The sequence below is a fragment of the Paramisgurnus dabryanus genome, chromosome 1, assembly GCF_030506205.2.
Source record: "Paramisgurnus dabryanus chromosome 1, PD_genome_1.1, whole genome shotgun sequence".
In the NCBI taxonomy this organism is placed as follows: Eukaryota; Metazoa; Chordata; class Actinopteri; order Cypriniformes; family Cobitidae; genus Paramisgurnus; species Paramisgurnus dabryanus.
Window position 1 is genome coordinate 39,362,947 of NC_133337.1, and position 18,552 is coordinate 39,381,498.

At 35.9% G+C, this 18,552-nt stretch overlaps 1 protein-coding gene across 1 annotated transcript; it reads left to right on the forward strand.

Annotated features, from left to right (window-relative positions):
• The first annotated feature begins 153 nt into the window (after positions 1–153).
• Positions 154–17,314, forward strand: LOC135743118 (uncharacterized). Its single transcript, XM_065260672.2, has 16 exons — positions 154–242; positions 348–412; positions 544–570; positions 797–838; positions 9,520–9,927; positions 10,244–10,633; positions 10,707–10,775; positions 11,239–11,628; positions 11,773–12,195; positions 12,343–12,462; positions 12,537–12,721; positions 15,052–15,209; positions 15,310–15,555; positions 15,641–15,800; positions 15,992–16,094; positions 16,180–17,314. The coding sequence occupies exons 2-16, from the start codon at positions 364–366 to the stop codon at positions 16,278–16,280; spliced, it is 2,871 nt and encodes a 956-aa protein (XP_065116744.1). The 5' UTR covers positions 154–242; positions 348–363; the 3' UTR covers positions 16,281–17,314.
• The last annotated feature ends 1,238 nt before the right edge of the window (positions 17,315–18,552 follow it).

The window sequence follows — 18,552 nt, forward strand, 5'->3', positions numbered from 1 at the left end:
ATTCAATCACCTTTATTCATGCCAAGACAAAGAACAAGGAAGCAAACTTTAAATAACAAAAGTCTTTGTCTTATGAAGTGAAAGTATTTAAAGTATTGTTGAGTGATTGTCTATGGTTCCAGTAAATCTCCACCCAGATTTATGTATAAAACACAGATTTGAACACCTGTCACGTCACTGTTCTGCTTCATCTGTTGAAGAGAGACTCAGTGATTTTGCTCTGCAGTAGCTTTTCATCACAGGTTAATTTAATTCTCATCATTTTTACTTTATTATTTTTAATGAATCGGTGTAAAATAAATTTCTTTAAACAGTGTATTAAATATACAAACATGATGTGTGTGCAGGTGCAGGTTTGTCACAATGAGGTTTTTAATCTCATTGTCTGTGTGTCTACTGGTGCTGTTTAACGGTGAGTGTTTAACACATCTTTATATACACAACTGATTAATCTGTCTTGTGTTTGAAAATGATTAAAACATGTAAAGTATTATTTTCAAATATTATAACTTATGATCATTACACATATTTTGTATTCAACAGGTGAAATAATCAATGGACAATGGACAGGTACTGTGATCAATCTTCTACACTTAATATAATCTTTACTGTAATGACATTTACGTGCTCTCCTTTGCTAGTCAAAGAAATGTTGTTTAAAGGGGGTTATTAACAATCATATTAATCATTCTTTAAAAAATATTGTTCAAATATAATTAAAAAAAAGTATTGTTGATTTTCCATTTAAAATTAAACCTTGTTATATTTTAACGGTGAAATAATCAATAATCAACAGATGGATTAATCAGAGAAGGAACAACAACTGAACAAACAACAGGTACTGTAATCAAATTTCTACACTTTATATAATCTTTACTGTAATGACATTTATTTCATATTTTGTTTCCTTGCTAACCATTGTCAATACAATACAAATTGTTTAAATGGGGTTTCAAATATGAAACATTCTTAAAAATATATATTATGTTAAAAAATATTATTTTTGAAAAAGTGTTGTTGATTTTCCATTTGAAATTAAACTTTGTTATTTTTTACCAGTCCAAAACAGAGTTTTGTTTCAAAAGACTAATAAACATTCTTATTTACTGTAACTGGACAAAATTAAATTTTTGTTGTTTTTGCTTTTAATTTTGCATTTTAATTTTACAGCAACAAATTATTTATTTCAAGTTTTTTCTTCAAATTTAAACTGAAACAAAAGTCAATGAGTCATTAATTGTATAAATTATTAGTTGATTAAAACATTTTAAAATACAGTGAGATTAAATTATATATAAATAATAAAAATAATAATCCAAATATTTGAATTTAATATTTGAGTGTTATTATTACTTTGGTTTCATTATTAAACATAAAATGCAGTTCTGTTTGCCAAGCTTAATTTTATAAATACAAACAAGTTTATACATTATTTTTATATATTTATTATTTTTAGTAGGTCTATCTTTCATTCACCCAGTGTTTCAGAGTTAAAGCAAGATTGCCGTGAATTAACATTCAATGAACACGAGTCACGACCATTGAATGTTGTTCATATATTTCCCACCTCAAAACCAGAAATAATGTTTGAATAAATTAGCATTAAAACTTTAATGTAACAATTGACTTCGTAACATTGAAACCAGTGGCGTAGCAAGTCAGTCCCGGGCCTATTGGCAAAAAAAATCTACGGGTCTCCTTAAGCCAAAGCCCCCCCCCCCAACCTTGCCCGTTAACTGTGGCGCGCAGGTCTGTTAACAACATATACTTTTAATAATGTAGTCAAATATTTGTACTTTACTTTTTTTACTTTAAAGGGTAGATTTAAATAAAGAAAAACGAAATGGGTAGTTTTTGACGCGTGACTAACTTCTCTGCCTTCTCTTTTCTCTTTAAGGCCCCAGTTTTATGTTTATATTTGTCCATCCTTAATGTTCATGTAGATTGCCGCTATATTAACCTCTCACACTGTGTTTTCTTTTTTTTTTTCGCGGCAATGCGTCATGGAAAAAAATGATGGCGTAGTAGTCTACGGCAGCCGCGGAGTGTAAAAAAATAATAAACGCAAACAAGCAGGGCTGGACTGGTAATCTGGCATATCGGGCAAATGCCCGTTGGGCCGACGCACTTGGGGGCCGGTGGATAGCCTATATGATTTTTTTCGGCCCGTTGCTTTCTTTCTTTGTTTCTGTTTTCACATAATTCATTAATGGCGCTAAAAGGCGCGGTCGCAATGTACTGCATTTTACCAAAAAGGTTAGCGTAAGATTTTTTTCTGAAAGCCCGGCCCAGGAGACACCTAATCAACAGCCCATTGGTTCTTTTTTATTTGACATTTGGCTAACCCAATCACAACTTTTCGGGCTGTTTTATGAAGCACGCAGCGTCAGTGTGCATGAGAAGCAAATTGACGTGCGGTAAGCAGAACTGCTTTCGTTAGATATCCTCTTGATAAAAACGCAGTCAAAAACACAAGTGGTAGACCGATGGCTGTTTGCAAAATGACAGTGATTACATTGCAATAAAATACAGTACTGTGGGCAGAATTATTAGGTAGCTACATCAAACTTTTGATCACAGTTTTTATCAAACATATTTACTAATTCTAAAGCAAATTAATCTTAATAACTACCAGTAATTATGTAAATAAAGCATTTATAAGTTTTACATTATTGTTAATGATGGCTGGCTGGAGAAAAAGGCACCTTATATTCAGGTAGGCACATTTTCTTTTACATTTAAAATGGATTAAAAAAAGGTTTAACACACACACTGGAAATTCATTATTTGATGTCCATAAGAAAGATGCCATGCATGGAAATTGCAAAATTGAGGTGTGAGCATTAGACAAGAAATCCTGATTCGGGCAGCAAGGTCATAAAATAGGATGAAAAGAAAAATATACACAAAAACGAATGTTAGTTGTTAAAATTACTGTTGTTTGGAATTGGTAAAAGGTGCTCAAAAGTGATCAAATATTCTGCACACACTGTTATGGGACTCTTGGCTCTGCCGTGAGACTGCGACTTCATTGTAACATTTATCAGGTCTCAGTGTTATCATAAGGTGGTCAGAATGGTTAGTTTAAACATTGCACCCTCACTGGCTAAGATTTTTTAAACTTGCAAAGCCTTTTACAGCGCTTACATTTTTGTAATGTCACATGTCAGCTCTTATACTTTTCTACTTAATCATTATATGGAGTAAGTAGTCAAGATTTCACAAAGATTTGTGATCCTATGTAGTGGGCCGGTGTGGGCCAAAATGCCAGGGCCAATTTTTTGTCCCAGTCCAGCCCTGCAAACAAGAAATGACGGAGAAATTAGACATTATGGAGAAATTAGAAATCACTACACATGATATGCATACAAAAATATATTTATTGCAGCCACAAATAAAAAAAAAATTGAAAAAAAAATGGGTAACACTTTATTTTACGGTGTCTTTATTACACATGTTACATGTAATTATTATAGTAATAACAGTTAATTATGCATAATTACATGCAACTAACCCTAAACCAAACCCTAATCCTAACCCCAACCCTATAGTAAGTACATGTTATTAATGATTATTACTTAGTACTTAAATGTATAATTACACTGTAACAGTTAATTTAAAGCTGGGGCGGGCCCCCTATTGGCCCGGGCCCATTTGCACGTGCATACCCTGCATGCCCAGACGCTACGCCACTGATTGAAACATTTAGGGCCCTATTTTAATGATCTGAGCGCATTGTCTAAAGCACATGGTGCACAGTCCAAACGGGCGTGTCTGATGCCGCTTTTGCTAATTTAATGACGGGAAAATGGTTTGTACGCCGAGCGTACACTTTAAAAGGGTTGTTTATATTCTCCTAATGAGTATTGGGTGTGTTTTGGGCATAACGTGCAATAAACCAATGAGAGTCTTATCTCTCATCCCCTTTAAAAGCCAGTTTCACTGGCGCTATGTCTAATCCATATTTAGATGACGGACTTTGTAAACTAAAAAAACTAAGCGGAGGAAGAAGACGCCCAGTTTAAGATTGATGTTAAAAATTGTGTTGTTGTAACGTGGGTGCTTTAAAGAAAGCGAAGGAGAGATGAATCCATGTGCAAAAGAGGTTTATTGAAGTAAATCCCAAAAGGGCAGGCAAACACATCCAGTAACGGGCAATCCAAAACGTAATCCAATAAACAGGCAAAAGGTCAGGGCAGGCAGAAAACAATCTATATCCAGATATCAGGCTCGGGTCAAAAACAGGCAGACAAAGAACAAGATACAGGTAAAACAGATAAACGTATAGATACAGACAGGCTAAGTAATAATCAGCAGTGATATGATCAAAAGGAAGTGGCTTTATGCTAGACAAACAGGAAGTGGGAAGTGAAGCATGGCATGATGATATTTTAAAATAAAAGCCTGAACAGAACAGGGTGTCAGAATAAAAGTCCTAATAACAAAAACAAACAGAAAACAAGACAAAAACCCTTACAGTTGTTTAAATTTTTATTGAAACTTAAATTTTTTTGTATTAAAACCTTTAAAAGCCAAAAACATATTGTTTTTGTAGGTCAATGGCGTAGTCTATTTTAGTTGCCTCAAAATAGCAACGCGTCAACAATGTGCCTGAACACACTTCGTTTTTAGATCAGAACAGGGTCGATCTGGGACGAAAAATTGGCCCTGGCATTTTGGCCCAGACCGGCCCACTACATAGGATCACAAATCTTTGTGCAATCTTGACTACCAACTCCATAATGATTAAGTAGAAAACTATAAGAGCTGACACATGACATTATAAAAATGTAAAAGGCTTTGCAGGTTTTAAAAATCTGCTAATTGTCTTAGACAGTGAGTGAGCACAATGTTTAAACTAACCATTCTGACCACCTTATGATAACACTGAGACCTGATAAACGTTACAATCAAGTCACAGTCTCACGGCAGAGCCACGAGTCCCGTTATAGTGTGTGCAGAATGTTTTGATCACGTTTTTTTTTCTGAAAACCTTTTACCAATTCCAAACCATAGTAATTCTAATAACTAACATTCCTTTTTGTATATATACTGTATTTTCCTTTCATCCTATTTTATGACCTTACTGCCCGAATCAGGATTTCTTGTCTAAACCTCAATTTAGCAATTTCCATGCATGGCATCTTTCTTATGGACATCAAATAATGAATTCCCAGTGTGTGTGTGTTAAACTTTTTTTGGCCCATTTCAAATGTAAAAGAAAATAATTAATATTCTCATAATTTTGCACACTTGAATATAAGGTGCTTTTTTCTCCAGCCAGCCATCATTAACAATAATGTATTACTTATAAATGCTTTATTTACAAAATGAATGGTAGTTATTAAGATTAATTTGGTTTGAAATGAGTAAAATATGTTTGATAAAAACTGTTATCAAGAGTTTATGTCGTTACCTGATAATTCTGCCCACACTGTATTTTATTGCAGTGTAATCACTGTCATTTTGCAAACAGTCATTGGTCTAGCACTTGTGTTTTTGACTGCGTTTTATTAAGAGGATATCTAACAACAGTGTCAGCTCGGTTCTCAGTCGTCCCTTATTTTGACAGATGCACACTGACGCTGCATGCTTCATAAAAAAGCCCGAAAAGTTGTGATTGGGCTAGCCAAATGTCAAATAAAAAATGGGCTGCTGATTAGGTGTCTCCTGGGCCGGTCTGTCCGAAAAAAAAAAAACATCTTACGTTAACTTTTTTTGGAAAATGCAGTACATTGCAACCACGTCTTTTAGCGCCATTAATTAGAGCCCAAAGCCATTTGTTTTGAGAATAATGGCTGGCTGATGAAGTTATTGGCTGGCTAGCCGGATCAGCAAAAACCTTAATGCCTGCTGCAGCCGCCAAACTTTTCAAAGCTGCAGATGGCTGAAGCTGCCTCTACATGTCTACAGATGTCTGTGTTATACTGATTAACTAGATCTCAATCTTTCCAAGCAATGAGAAAATGAGACTGAGAAAAACTGTAATATAAACACACACGGTTATCAGTATTATTTTGGACAAAGTTTTGCACATTTTACTTCAATGTATACTGAAGCATGTGTCGTGAATTAGCAATGTGGAAACGGTGTTTTGTTACTGCAGTAATATCAAGTTCAGTGCTATAAATCTCTCCGTTCCAGAATAACATTAATCTTTGATTCAGATGTTTGTACAACCGTGCCCTGAAGATTTAACAAAAGTCTGGGTAGGTCTAAGTAAAAAAAAGTATGTAGGAATTAGGAAAGTATGTGAGAAGTAAGATCAAAATTACCTTGCTTGCTTCTTTCCACCATTTCACCTCAGTGCGAGAAAAAAATGCATCGCTTATTCTTTACGGAAAACGAGCAATTTTAATTGGTCGTCAATTCACTGTGAGTCTTTGGCCGTTTCCCAATCCGAAGACTACAGCATCCAGAGATCGCATTTTTACGCTGCATACGTCATCAAGACGTATTCTTATTCTTAGTTAATCGTAAATTGATGTAATATGCGTATGGCTTGTGAATGTAATGCTCAGTTAACTTAAATAAACCAGGCTTGATGACGTTTGCAGCCTGCATATGCGACCTCCGTAGGCTGCAACCTTTGGATTTAGAAACGGCCTCTGTGTATTATAGCAACGAGCGAGCACAAGACTGTGCTGTTATGAAACCAGTCTGAAAATAGATCTTGTGTATTGTTTATATATTTTGTGTGTGTATGTCTCTATGTGATAGAATTATTATATGATACAAATAATTCTAGCCGGCTCAGCCAAACTTTATCAGCTGGCAGCTCAATTTGGCTTAGGAAATAATTGGCTGGCTGCGGCTGAACTTCTAATTGGCGCAAATGGCGGCGCCTGGCGGCGGCTTCGGAATCTACCTTTAATGAATTACTTAAAAACAGAAAGAAAGAAAGCAACGGGCCGCGTTGCGTGAATTACTAGTGTTATGGGCTGGTCATACAAAAATAGTGTGAGATGTATGATAGTGTGTATGATACTTGGAAGGGGTGGAGCTTGTTAAGAGATGATTGGGCCAACCCAGTGTCAGTATGGAAAATGAACCAATGGGCCTCTGTTCCTTCTTAATGGGCCGGTCGTTGGCCAATTAAAAATCATATTATATCAACCGGCCCCCAAGTGCCCGGTATGCCAGTCCAGCCCTGGGCCGGGTTTCCCAAAAGCATCGTAAGGCTAAGTAGATCATAAAAACGATCGTACGAATCATCTTAGAATTACGGGCCGTTTCCCAAAAGCTTTGTAACTTAAGTAGCACTTGAAAATCATCGTAGATCTATGAGTGCTCTGGAGTAATCGTTAATTCATAAGTGCATCGTAAGACAACAGAGCTACAAGGTCACCTGCACCTGCAGGACAACCAGCATATTGCACTCCTGCAATGACGATAATGTAATGTTTTAAATGTATGCTATATTTATTTATTGGGTTCTTCTTTGTTTATTTTATATTAAATATATAATATAATATATTAAAAAAAATCAAATGGGAAATCAAATTTAAACGACTAAACATAAATTAATAAACAAGAAAAACGTATTTGGTACAAGTTGGTAAAAGTATTTTTTGTATTTTGGTAAAAGTTGGTACTAGCAAATTGATAAATGGTTCCTACCGATTGCTGCTATAATTCATCTAAAAAAAATTTGAAGGGAAATGGCATCTAATTAAAGAAACCAAATAAATTACAGTACAATGCAATAATCCATAATAATAAATAAACATAGATAATAAAAACAAATAATAATAATAATTATCTAAACTATAATATAAAAGGCAGAAGGCATTTCGCGGTGGGACCTAACTAAATACGGAATAGAATATTTCATTATGCACAAATTATTAAAACATTTCATAAAACAAGTCATTGAACAATAATGAATAATAATATTAAAAATATTAGTGCACATCGGCTAAAGATCATTAGCCTAAACAAGCTTCTGCTACAAATTCGAATCATTCTATTGGTGACATTTCAGCACTTGACAAGCGGAAAGCGACTCGTAAGTGGCACTAAAAACCCAGCTGCGAACAATGGCTATACGTGCATCTTTGGGAAACGCACGTAAAGGAACAATGAATGTTTGTTAAGTAGCTCGTAGAAAGCACTCTTAAGTTCAATCGTTATCGGGAAACCCAGCCCTGGATCAGAATGCCCATGGGCGCAAAAATGGGCGCAAATGCATTTGCTATTTAAACAACGTGGCGCTTAACGTGAAAATGATCATTGCGCTGGGTTGAAACTAGCAAAAGACACGCATTGCGCTGCATTGCTTCGGGTGTATGATAGAGCCCAAAGAATTTTCAAACGTTTGGAGAGCCTTCAACACTCGAACAGTCCCTTGAGTGCTTTGAAAAGCATTACATTTCATCATATCCACAAGTAAAAAGTCATCATATACAATAAATCGGTGGGTAGCATTAAAAAAAACATTTAAAAATAGATGCAATAGATTTTCATTTGATTAATGCAAAACATTTATTTACAGGTGAAGCTGCTTTTAACCCCTTCTAATGTATCATAGTCAATCTTCATTTATGTCCAAGAGACTCAATAATAATCTTTAACATTTTAATCCTTAGATTTTTCATTTTTTTAAACGTTTATGTGCTGCTGCTCATCCATGTGATAAGCAAATGCATGTTTATAGTCGCATATTACTTACGCGCTCATTATATAGCAAAAACAAAATAGCAATGCGCCAACAATGCGCCCGAACACACCTCATTTTCAAACCAGAAAGCCCATGGGTGCAAATGCATTTGCTACTTAAACAATGTGGCGCTAAACGGAAATTATAAATGTGCCGTGTTGAAACTAGCAAAAGACACTTGCAATGCAGTGGGAGTATGATAGAGCCCTTAAAGTGTTTAATAACAAACGTTCTGGGTTTTAGACATAATTTCCGGATTGAGGTAAAAAATACAAAAATCAGAGTTGTCTGGGAGGTATCAATATGCTGCGTTCCAGACGATTCGAATTTTGGATATAATGAAGTTAAATATCTTTCCTCCTACCTCAATGTTTACCACATGATGTCACTATAAGACGCCGAGAGAAGTTCATGGCAGAAACAGTTGCAGGATATTTTTACATTCATGTTCATACATATTACGTGCTGTGAAAAAATTGTTTAAAGTTTGTTTCCAGTTCGCGTAAGGCTGTGAAGGGCTAGCCGCCATCCACACCCACGTCAAATGACATGTCTCGCTGAGATCGGGGTTAAACGATCTGAATGCTGTTTATTTAGCCTACAATAAAACTCTGCATTAATATGTATGTTAGACCTTTTAAATTATGTTTTTTAATCGATTAATTTTTAATCTTTATAATTCATTTTAAAAACAGCATTTTTTTGTGAATTATTAAAGCAACGATCTCTCAGAAAACATGCAAATAAAGATAATTTTAGATATTTTAAATGTTTAGAAGTCTTAGTAAACCCCTTTGTTTGTGGTCACTTTCAAGAGTCAGTGAATGTCTACCCTCTCATGACTTTCATTCTGTTCTCAGTATCTACAACAGTCAGCTCTGACCCGTGCAATAATTACAACGCTATTGATGACTATTGGAGAGACATACACCAAAGCTCATACCAGTACTATGATCATGATGACACTACTGTTCAGTGGAACGGCTGGTATCGACTGTATTTGAATGGAACAAGTGCTCAGATGTCTGAATGGTGTGTGAATAATATCGGATGTGGTGGTTATGCTGGACTGTATCTCAATGGTTCTCATCCAAGACCTGAAGATGGAGTGGTGACCCGTGAGGTTGTGGGAAATTATATGTGGTACTACAACCAGTGTGGTCAGTTCAGATCCAGCCCCATTCAAGTCAAAGCCTGTCCAGGAGATTATTATGTCTATGAACTCGTCACACCAAATGTGTCACTGTCAATGCCTTCATACTGTGCAGGTAAAGATCTAACTCTTGTGATGTTTATATATATATATATATATATATATATATATATATATATATATATATATAATTTTTTTTACTAATATGAGGAGTTAAATGTGCATTAAAAGATTTAAAGTGAAGCACAGTGAAAGATATTCTGAATTTGTCAAGGAAGTAGAGTACAGACTAGGAAATTTGTCAGTTAACTTTATGTTTCAAACAAATAATGAGTATCACTTCAACACACAGCATGTGTTCTGTGTGTTTTATGTGTATTTATAATATAAATGAATCCTAATTATTCTAATGGTGCTTTTCTTCATGTCAGTTGCATTCAGCAGCATCATCAATGATCCCTGTTACAACTATGAGTCTCTGGATCGTCCCTGGAGAGCAACAACTGAAAGTGGATTGTACATTTGTGATGACTCTAACTCCTGGAATGGCTGGTACAGACTTTATCATTATGGGATGAACATCCAATTGGCAGAGAGCTGTGTTAATGGATACAGCTGTAATACAGACCTCGGTTTGTCACTCAATGGTCCTCATCCTCAGATAGAAGATGGGGTGGTGATCCGTGAGGTCTGTGGGTCAAGTTATTGGGGTGGTTGCTGTGAGTACAAATCAAAACCCATCAGAGTTAAAGCCTGTCCAGGAGATTACTATGTCTATGAACTTGTGAAACCAATAAACTGGTGTTCAGGATACTGCACAGGTATAACATTTCCCACTTTTTCAAATACTTCAAAGTTATTGTAGTCTTGTCTATAATTACTTTTTCTCTTTAGATCTTAACACTACTTCAGAGGTGATTTCCACAACTCCAGCTATATTTACTGGATCCACCACCACTCCGGGTAGGTTTCAATAAAAAGCATGTGTAATATACACCTTATGCAGGCTAGTTTTGACTTGACATTGTTCTCAAATCACTCTAATATTACTTTGATGTAATACGCCAATTTGGTCTGTGCAGCCACATTCAGGCAAACACACGTCTTTGTGAGACAAGCCGCCGTAGTACATCACACCCTTCTGTTCTGAGCTTGTTTGAGTTTATTGACAGCTAAAAAAGTTAATGTGTTGTATTTGAAATTGCTGAGCAGTGACATGCATTAATGAATTGATGTGAGAGGTTTTCTCTGCAGCTCTGCTGAGCTTCCAGACACATATCAGACAATCAATTTAACTGAGTAATAACTATGAAAATATCTAATTTAGTTTTTTTTATTATAGTTTTTTTTTAATAAAATTTATGATATGCCAATTGCTCGGTGACATCAAGTCTCTTGTTAAAATATAACTTTATTTTGATCTCAGGTGATCCATGCTTAAGCTATGACATACTGGACGACTACTGGAGAGACACACAGGATTACTGGTATTGGTATGGATATATAACTGGACATGATGACACCACTGAAAAATGGCATGGCTGGTATCGACTCTTCCTGAATGGATCAAGCGCTCAAATACCTGACTGGTGTGTTCCTTATATGACATGTGGAGGTTATAGTTCTCTGTGGCTTGCTGGTTCTCATCCTGGAGTAGAAGATGGAGTTGTTACTCGTGAAGTCTACGGCTCTTATTATGAACAGTGCAGTCGTTTCACATCAAACCCAATCCAAGTCAAAGCTTGTCCTGGAGATTATTATGTTTATAAATTCACCAGACCAAATCTAGAGATCCCACTCCCTACATATTGTGCAGGTACATTCAATGTGTTTATAGACTTTATGACTTTATTAAAGATTCTGTAGCCTACATGTATTATTTTTCTGAAAGCAATTTTATATGTGTATCCAGTATAATCTACATTTATTAATGCACTCTCTCTATGTTTACTCATAATAGTTGTTTATAGCACTCCAAGTGTCGACCCCTGTTACAGCTACACCAGTCTGGATCAGTCCTGGAGATCCACTGATAATTCTGTATATAACTACTACAATTATTATGAACCCTACAACAACTACTTTAGCCCTTGCGATTATAACGTCAACTGGAACGGCTGGTACAGACTTTTCCTCAATGGTCAGAGTGCTCAGATGCCAGAATCATGTGTTTCGTATGGGATGTGTGGCACTTATTACCCACTGTCACTCAATGGAGCTCATCCACAGCTGGAAGATGGAGTGGTCAGACGACACGTCTGTATGTCTGAATGGAACAACTGCTGTGGTTATGAATCTCATCCCATACAAGTCAAAGCCTGTCCAGGAAATTACTACGTTTATGAGTTTGTCAAACCACTGTACTGTGCTGCTTACTGTGCAGGTAAACAATTTACTCATATGCACTTTCTGGGATTTCTTTCCTACCTTAAACTTTATTATTGACAAATGAATAGGACTCAGAATGTAAGACTGTATCTGTGTGTTGTATAAATCCATCTCTCTCATCTCATATTTGTTCTCCTCTCAGTTCCCACTGATCCGTGTGCTTCACTCAACTGTACTGAAGATGAATATTGTGGAGAGTTGAGCGGTGTTTACGGCTGTTTCTGCAAAAACAACCAAACCAGATCTGATCCTGACTCTTTTGGTTAGAATCATTTCTCAACAGTTCTAATATAAAACTTTATTTTCTAATGCTGACGATCATTTTTTATCTTTCAGATATCACTGAAACCTGTGAGAGCAGTACAGGAAATATATCTATATCTCGCTGTCAACTCTTTGAAGCTGGTTTTCCAGCAAGCGACCTGCATCTCAATGATCCCAGATGCAGAGGAACCATCCAGAACGGCCGAGTGGAGTTTAGTTTTGATAACAATGGACACAACTGTGGTACAAATCTTATGGTAAGACTCAATGGCCCTTATTTATCATTCTTGCGTAGAAACGGGCGTATATGTTGGCGTAAGATTATGCTTACACTCGTCTCACCGCCTGATTTATGAAGCTGTGCGTACCTCTGAAATTCAGGTGTACGCAATATCTGCCCTTCATAAATGCGGCGGCTGAAAACGATCGTCATTAGAATAACACGCCCATATAAATTCAAGTCTCCACCTCCCCCACGCCCTCATTTTACGACATTGACACATGGAAGACGGCAAAGACGAGAAACCAGGGAAGTGGAAAGAAACAAAATTGTTTTATTTGGGAGTTTAAAGAGCGGGATTAAAAACACATTAATAATTGCATGACGTTTTGTAATATTTGTATTATTATTTTTATTATTAATGACGCTTAATTGATATTTAGAAGAATAATGATTTATTATTATTATTATTATTATTATTTAATGTTGCCTACATCTAAATTATATGTCTGCTTAATGGTTCGGTTAAGTTTTTTTAAAATAATATTTTAAAATGATGTAGTAACTTTTGTAGTGTGTTTTTCTGTATTTACATACAGTTATTTGTTAGCTAAGATCCAGTTTGATACGGAGCTCCGGATATAATTCAAATTAACAATTTGTTTCCACGACATCCACATGTTTTACTAGACTAATTCATGATTTGAAGTAATAATAATTGTAATAGTAATTACGAAATATTATAATAATTAATTCCAAGGAACAAACTGTTGAATATTGGGAACGAATTTTATATTTATGGCCATACTTTAAACTAAATAAGAAAAAGAAGTGTCCATATGTAGCATAAAAGATAATTCGTGGCCATGATTTTGTCCGCATGTCATCATGATCGGATTTATGGCTCCATTCAACACAAACATTTTACTTTACCTATTCATGTGTAGCTATTTATTTATCATCGAATGGTATGTAACTAGCTTACCATTTGATGCATTATTACCATGTTTTCGTAGCACATCCTTGTGCTTTCTTGCAATGTGCCGCTTCAGATTCCAGGATGAATATATGCTAACTTTTACAGTCTCTCCGCACTTCCTTTTAATGTTTTCTTCCTGTCCAACCTTAACTTTGATTTTTACTTTACATTTATGTATAAGGCTTGAATTCCACAACTTATTGCTAGACGTTTTTACAGATTCTCGAACTAGCAAATTATCAAAGGGCGTTCTGGGTTCAACGAGCGGTGCTGAGCGAGCGGACTTTTTAGAAAGGCGCTTTGATGGTAATATTACCGCACCGCTCAATGCTCCGCTCTGCTCACATGCTTTGCCCTGAAACGTCAGGTAAAGCGCCCAGGCTCTCAACTGAAGGAATACATATGCATACAAATCAAATGCTTTGGTAAAGTCTCTCAAATTAAACATTGAAGTCCATGTTGCATAAAAATAAACACTGAAGTTTGTAAGTATTATGTTTTTTTTTTTACAGTGGGTCATAATATATCATATATTTTAGTTTGTCAGTGCGTTTTGTGGTGTTAGGAAGTGTTTGCGCATTTCTGCACTAACTCAAAATGTGCGTACACCACCTCCTGAGCAGGCGTAGGATTTGAGCGTGCCGTACGCCAACGTCCATATTGATAAATCTAAAAGTCACCGTGGTTTTGGGTGTACGCCAGGTGTACGCTGGAAATTTGGTGTACGTACTTTTGATAAATGAGGGCCAATATCTGTACAGTAGGGATGGGTGATTTTAGCAAGCTCAGTGAATCACTCAAAGCTTAGCGAATCTCTCGGAGCTCAGTGAATCATTTGGAGCTCAGCGAATCACTTTAAAATAGAAAACATCTCAAAATAAAAGACTTTAGCTGGGTTTTCACCATGTTTTCACAGACAGGCTTACATTAATAAAGACACCAATCTGTTAAGACTTATCCTCAGTAATCTGAATTATTGACTTCCTGTTGAGTAAAGTAAATTATTTACTAAATTAAATGTAAAACAAAGCATTTATGAAAGCTATTGTAGATATTACTTTAATTCAGTTGACTATATATACTGTAAGTAGATAAAAGTGGAAGAAATATAACAAGTATAATATAATATTTTGCAAGTTTTTAATAAAATGAATTTTTTTTTTAATTATGTTGCAGTTAGTATTTCAAGTTTAAAAACCGCTATTGTGAATCATTTACACGTTGTGTGAAACAGCTAGATTTTGTTGCCATCCCCCTCAGCCCAATTATATTCAGTACTACTATAATAACTATACACAGTTTACCACTGTGTGTTTTATTTGATTACATGTTTATTATAGTTGATTTATTTGTATTAATATCTAAATGTAAATGTTTGTAATCCACAGGCCAATGGCACTGATATCATCTATGAGAACTTTATTCTGAGTGGACGTCAGTCATCTGGAGACGTCATCAGCAGAGAGAGAAATCTGCAGATATCTTTCAGCTGTGCTTACCCACAAATCCAAACACTTTCTATGATTGAAATCAACCCACTGGAGAGGTGAGACTCTACTTTGCTACACATATAAAAGACAATCAATATAGAAGAATGAAACACGACTATATCGCATTATAACCGATCTATGTTGTTATTTTCCCAGTGTTGTGTACAAGACCCTTCCTGCTGGTCATGGGATGTATCAGGTCCGAATGATCCCATATCATGATGTTGGGTTTTCTCGGCCCTTCAATGGTAGTGTGGATGCAGAACTCAACCAGGAGATTTTTGTTGAGGTTCGTGTTGATGGGGTTGACAGTCGACAGTTGGTGACAGTGATTGACACATGTTGGGCTACACCTGTGAATGATCCAGATTACAGTCTGCGCTGGGATCTCATCACTGGAGAGTAAGAGACAAATATTTCTTTGTGTTTTCTGTAATGTGTTTAAAGACATTTAAAGGGTTTAATAAATAATCCTCCTTATCCTCAGGTGTCCAAATCCACATGATAACACAGTGAAGATTCTTCAGAACGGTGTCTCAACATCCAGCCGTTTCTCCTTCAGGATGTTTGTCTTCAGCTCAGACTCCACTAAAGTTTACCTGCACTGTGCTGTTCATCTTTGTCTGGCCAACAATAACTGCACAACTGTGAGTTTATAAACTTTAGCAGAACTTATGTACTGTAATGTTTCTGATGCTGAGTAGTTTAGTTTTTGAGTATAAATATTAGATTGATTATAATGTTTCTCTGGTAAACATTAATTTGATTGTATAATCTCTCTCTCTCTCTCTCTCTCTCTCTCTCTCTCTCTCTCTCTCTCTCTCTCTCTCTCTCTCAGTCCTGTGTCTCTGGATATCAGCGAAGGGCCCGCAGGTCTCTGGATTTCCATGACAGTTCCTCCATATCCATGGGTCCTCTGATCGGGTCTGATGGAGAAACAGGTGAATATTTCAGATGATTTTCTGATTTATTTTACTTGTGGATCAATAACATTTCACTGTGTAACATTATATTTCTTCTTTACAGATATCTCAAATCAAATAAGGAAGTCTGGGGCTTCGTGTCTGTGTACTTCTCTGATGGTGTTGTTTGTTTCTCTCATGAGTTTTTTCACCTTCCTTCAGTAGACTTCCAGAAAACATGAACAACATTAACATATCATTTAATCTCATTTTGATTAATGTGATTCTGATCATAACTTTCTAAAGTTTTCTTTATTTTGTAACTAAGCTATTATAATCAATAGTAATAACATGTGTATGGAGTAAGATTTTAATCATTTTATAATGCATTAACCTTCAGATGAAGTACCGGAATAAAGAGCATCAGACTCATGTTTGTTTAAATCATGCAGAAGATCTTAAAAGAGTCTGTTTGATATCTTATGAGTTTTTCTGCATCATAACTACCTGGAGGTTTCTGTAGTTTTGTCTTTAAATCTTTTCTTTTTTGGGTATAAAGAACATTATTAATACTGATCATCGTGTAGTCATTATTACTTCTGTACAATCTGTGGTTTTATTATTTTTCATGGCGATGCTACTGACACAAGACAGACATCTTCTTCATCTTTCATTTTTAAACAATAATGTTAAAATGGTTAAAATATTATTTACATAGCGAGTAAAATAATGATTTTGTAATGTTATAACACTCAATCTGATGTAGGGAAACTTATACAATATCATTCATTTTAGTTTCAGATTTAAATAACAAATAAACAAACAGTTTTATAGACATTTTGTCTATTTATAAAAGTCACTGTCAGTATGTCAACGGTTGGATAAAAGCTACAAAAAAATTTGTCGATGCAAACTTAAAAAGCAAATAGTCTGTCAGTGATGTACAGAGTCGTGTAAGTCTGGAGGAATCTTGATCAACCAGCTTCAACAAATTACCTGTAAACTTCATTTATTATTTACCTTGAAGCACAAAGTTCAGTTTGGAAACTTGACTTTGAAGTTTCTTAGTAGCATTTTATCTGCTTTTGTTTCCTGTAACCGCATATTTCTCCTGTTCATTTTGACATGAAGTTATTCTGATGCTCTAGTTACAACAAAACAACAGGGGACTTCTCATTACGTTATGTATTTCTTTACATTGTTGCCAAACTTGTTGCTGAGGTTAGCAGAAGATTAAATAAACAGATCAAATATAATAATTTAGATTGTTTGTTTACATTGTGAATAAATAATGCTATATTTTTGAGTAATGCATCTGCAGGACTCAGAGTAAAGTGTAATAATGGTGAATACCTGAATGAATCCATTACTTCAAAAGAAAGATCATGGGCCCTATTTAAACGATCTAAGCGCATTGTCTAAAGCGCACGGTGCACATTATAAATGGGCGTGTCCGATGCCACTTCTGCTAATTTAATGACTGGAAAATGGTTTGTGTGCCAAGCGCACGGTCGAAAAGGGTTGTCCATATTTTCCTAATGAGTAATGGGTGTGTTTTGGGCGTAACGTGCAATAAACCAATGAGAGTCTTATCTCTCGTCCCCTTTTAAAGCCTGTTGCACTGGCGCTATGTCTAATCCCTATTTAGATGACAGACATTGTAAACTGAAAAACTAAGCGGAGGAAGAAGACCCCCAGTTTAAGAGTCCCTGTGAACTCATCCGGAGCCAGCCTCAGCTTTCGACCCAGCCTTAGCCGGAGCCTGCGTGTTCGGCGCTACCGAAGTCAGCGCACTTTGCACTGCCCCAACTGCGTCCACGTGCTGCACCCCTGTGGACTGATTGTCTTGTGTACCCCCCTGGACTTATGTTTGTCTAGTTTAGTTTTTGTTTTATTTAATCTTTTGTTTTCCCTTGGTCTCACTATAGTTTTATTTTTTGGGGTTGAGTTTGTTATCTAGTCTTGTTTTTATCTGTGATGTTGTTCTTGTCTTGTGTGTTTCCCTGAGGAGCGTCTGGTATTTTAGTGAAGGCAAAACAACGTTGAAATGTTGAAAAAAAAGGATTGTATTTTGTATTGTGTCAGAATGTTATCAAAAACCTGTATGATATTATTTACCTCTTTTCACCTATAGACTGTCAGGATCCTGTCAGATTGTTCTCTTGTTTTAGTGTCTAGTTTAAATTGACAGGGTTCTGACAGTATCATGTTATGTGTGGGAACACGTGGCCATTGCTTGTTGATATCTGGCCACGTGTTTTTCTTGTCTCGTCTCTTTTACCCCGCTCCCTTGTAATTCTCATTGGTTTTGATTGTATTACCGGGTCCCCTCTTGATTTACTCCCTTATTTAAAGCCCTTGTGTTTCTTGTCCTGTGCTCGTCCGTTTTGTTTTGCCTGTTGAAGTCTAGTGTCCAAGTCAAATCAAGTCAAGTCAAGTCAAGTCAAGTGTTAAATCTGTCTTGTGTCTATATATCCTGTTTACTGTTGTTTGCTTC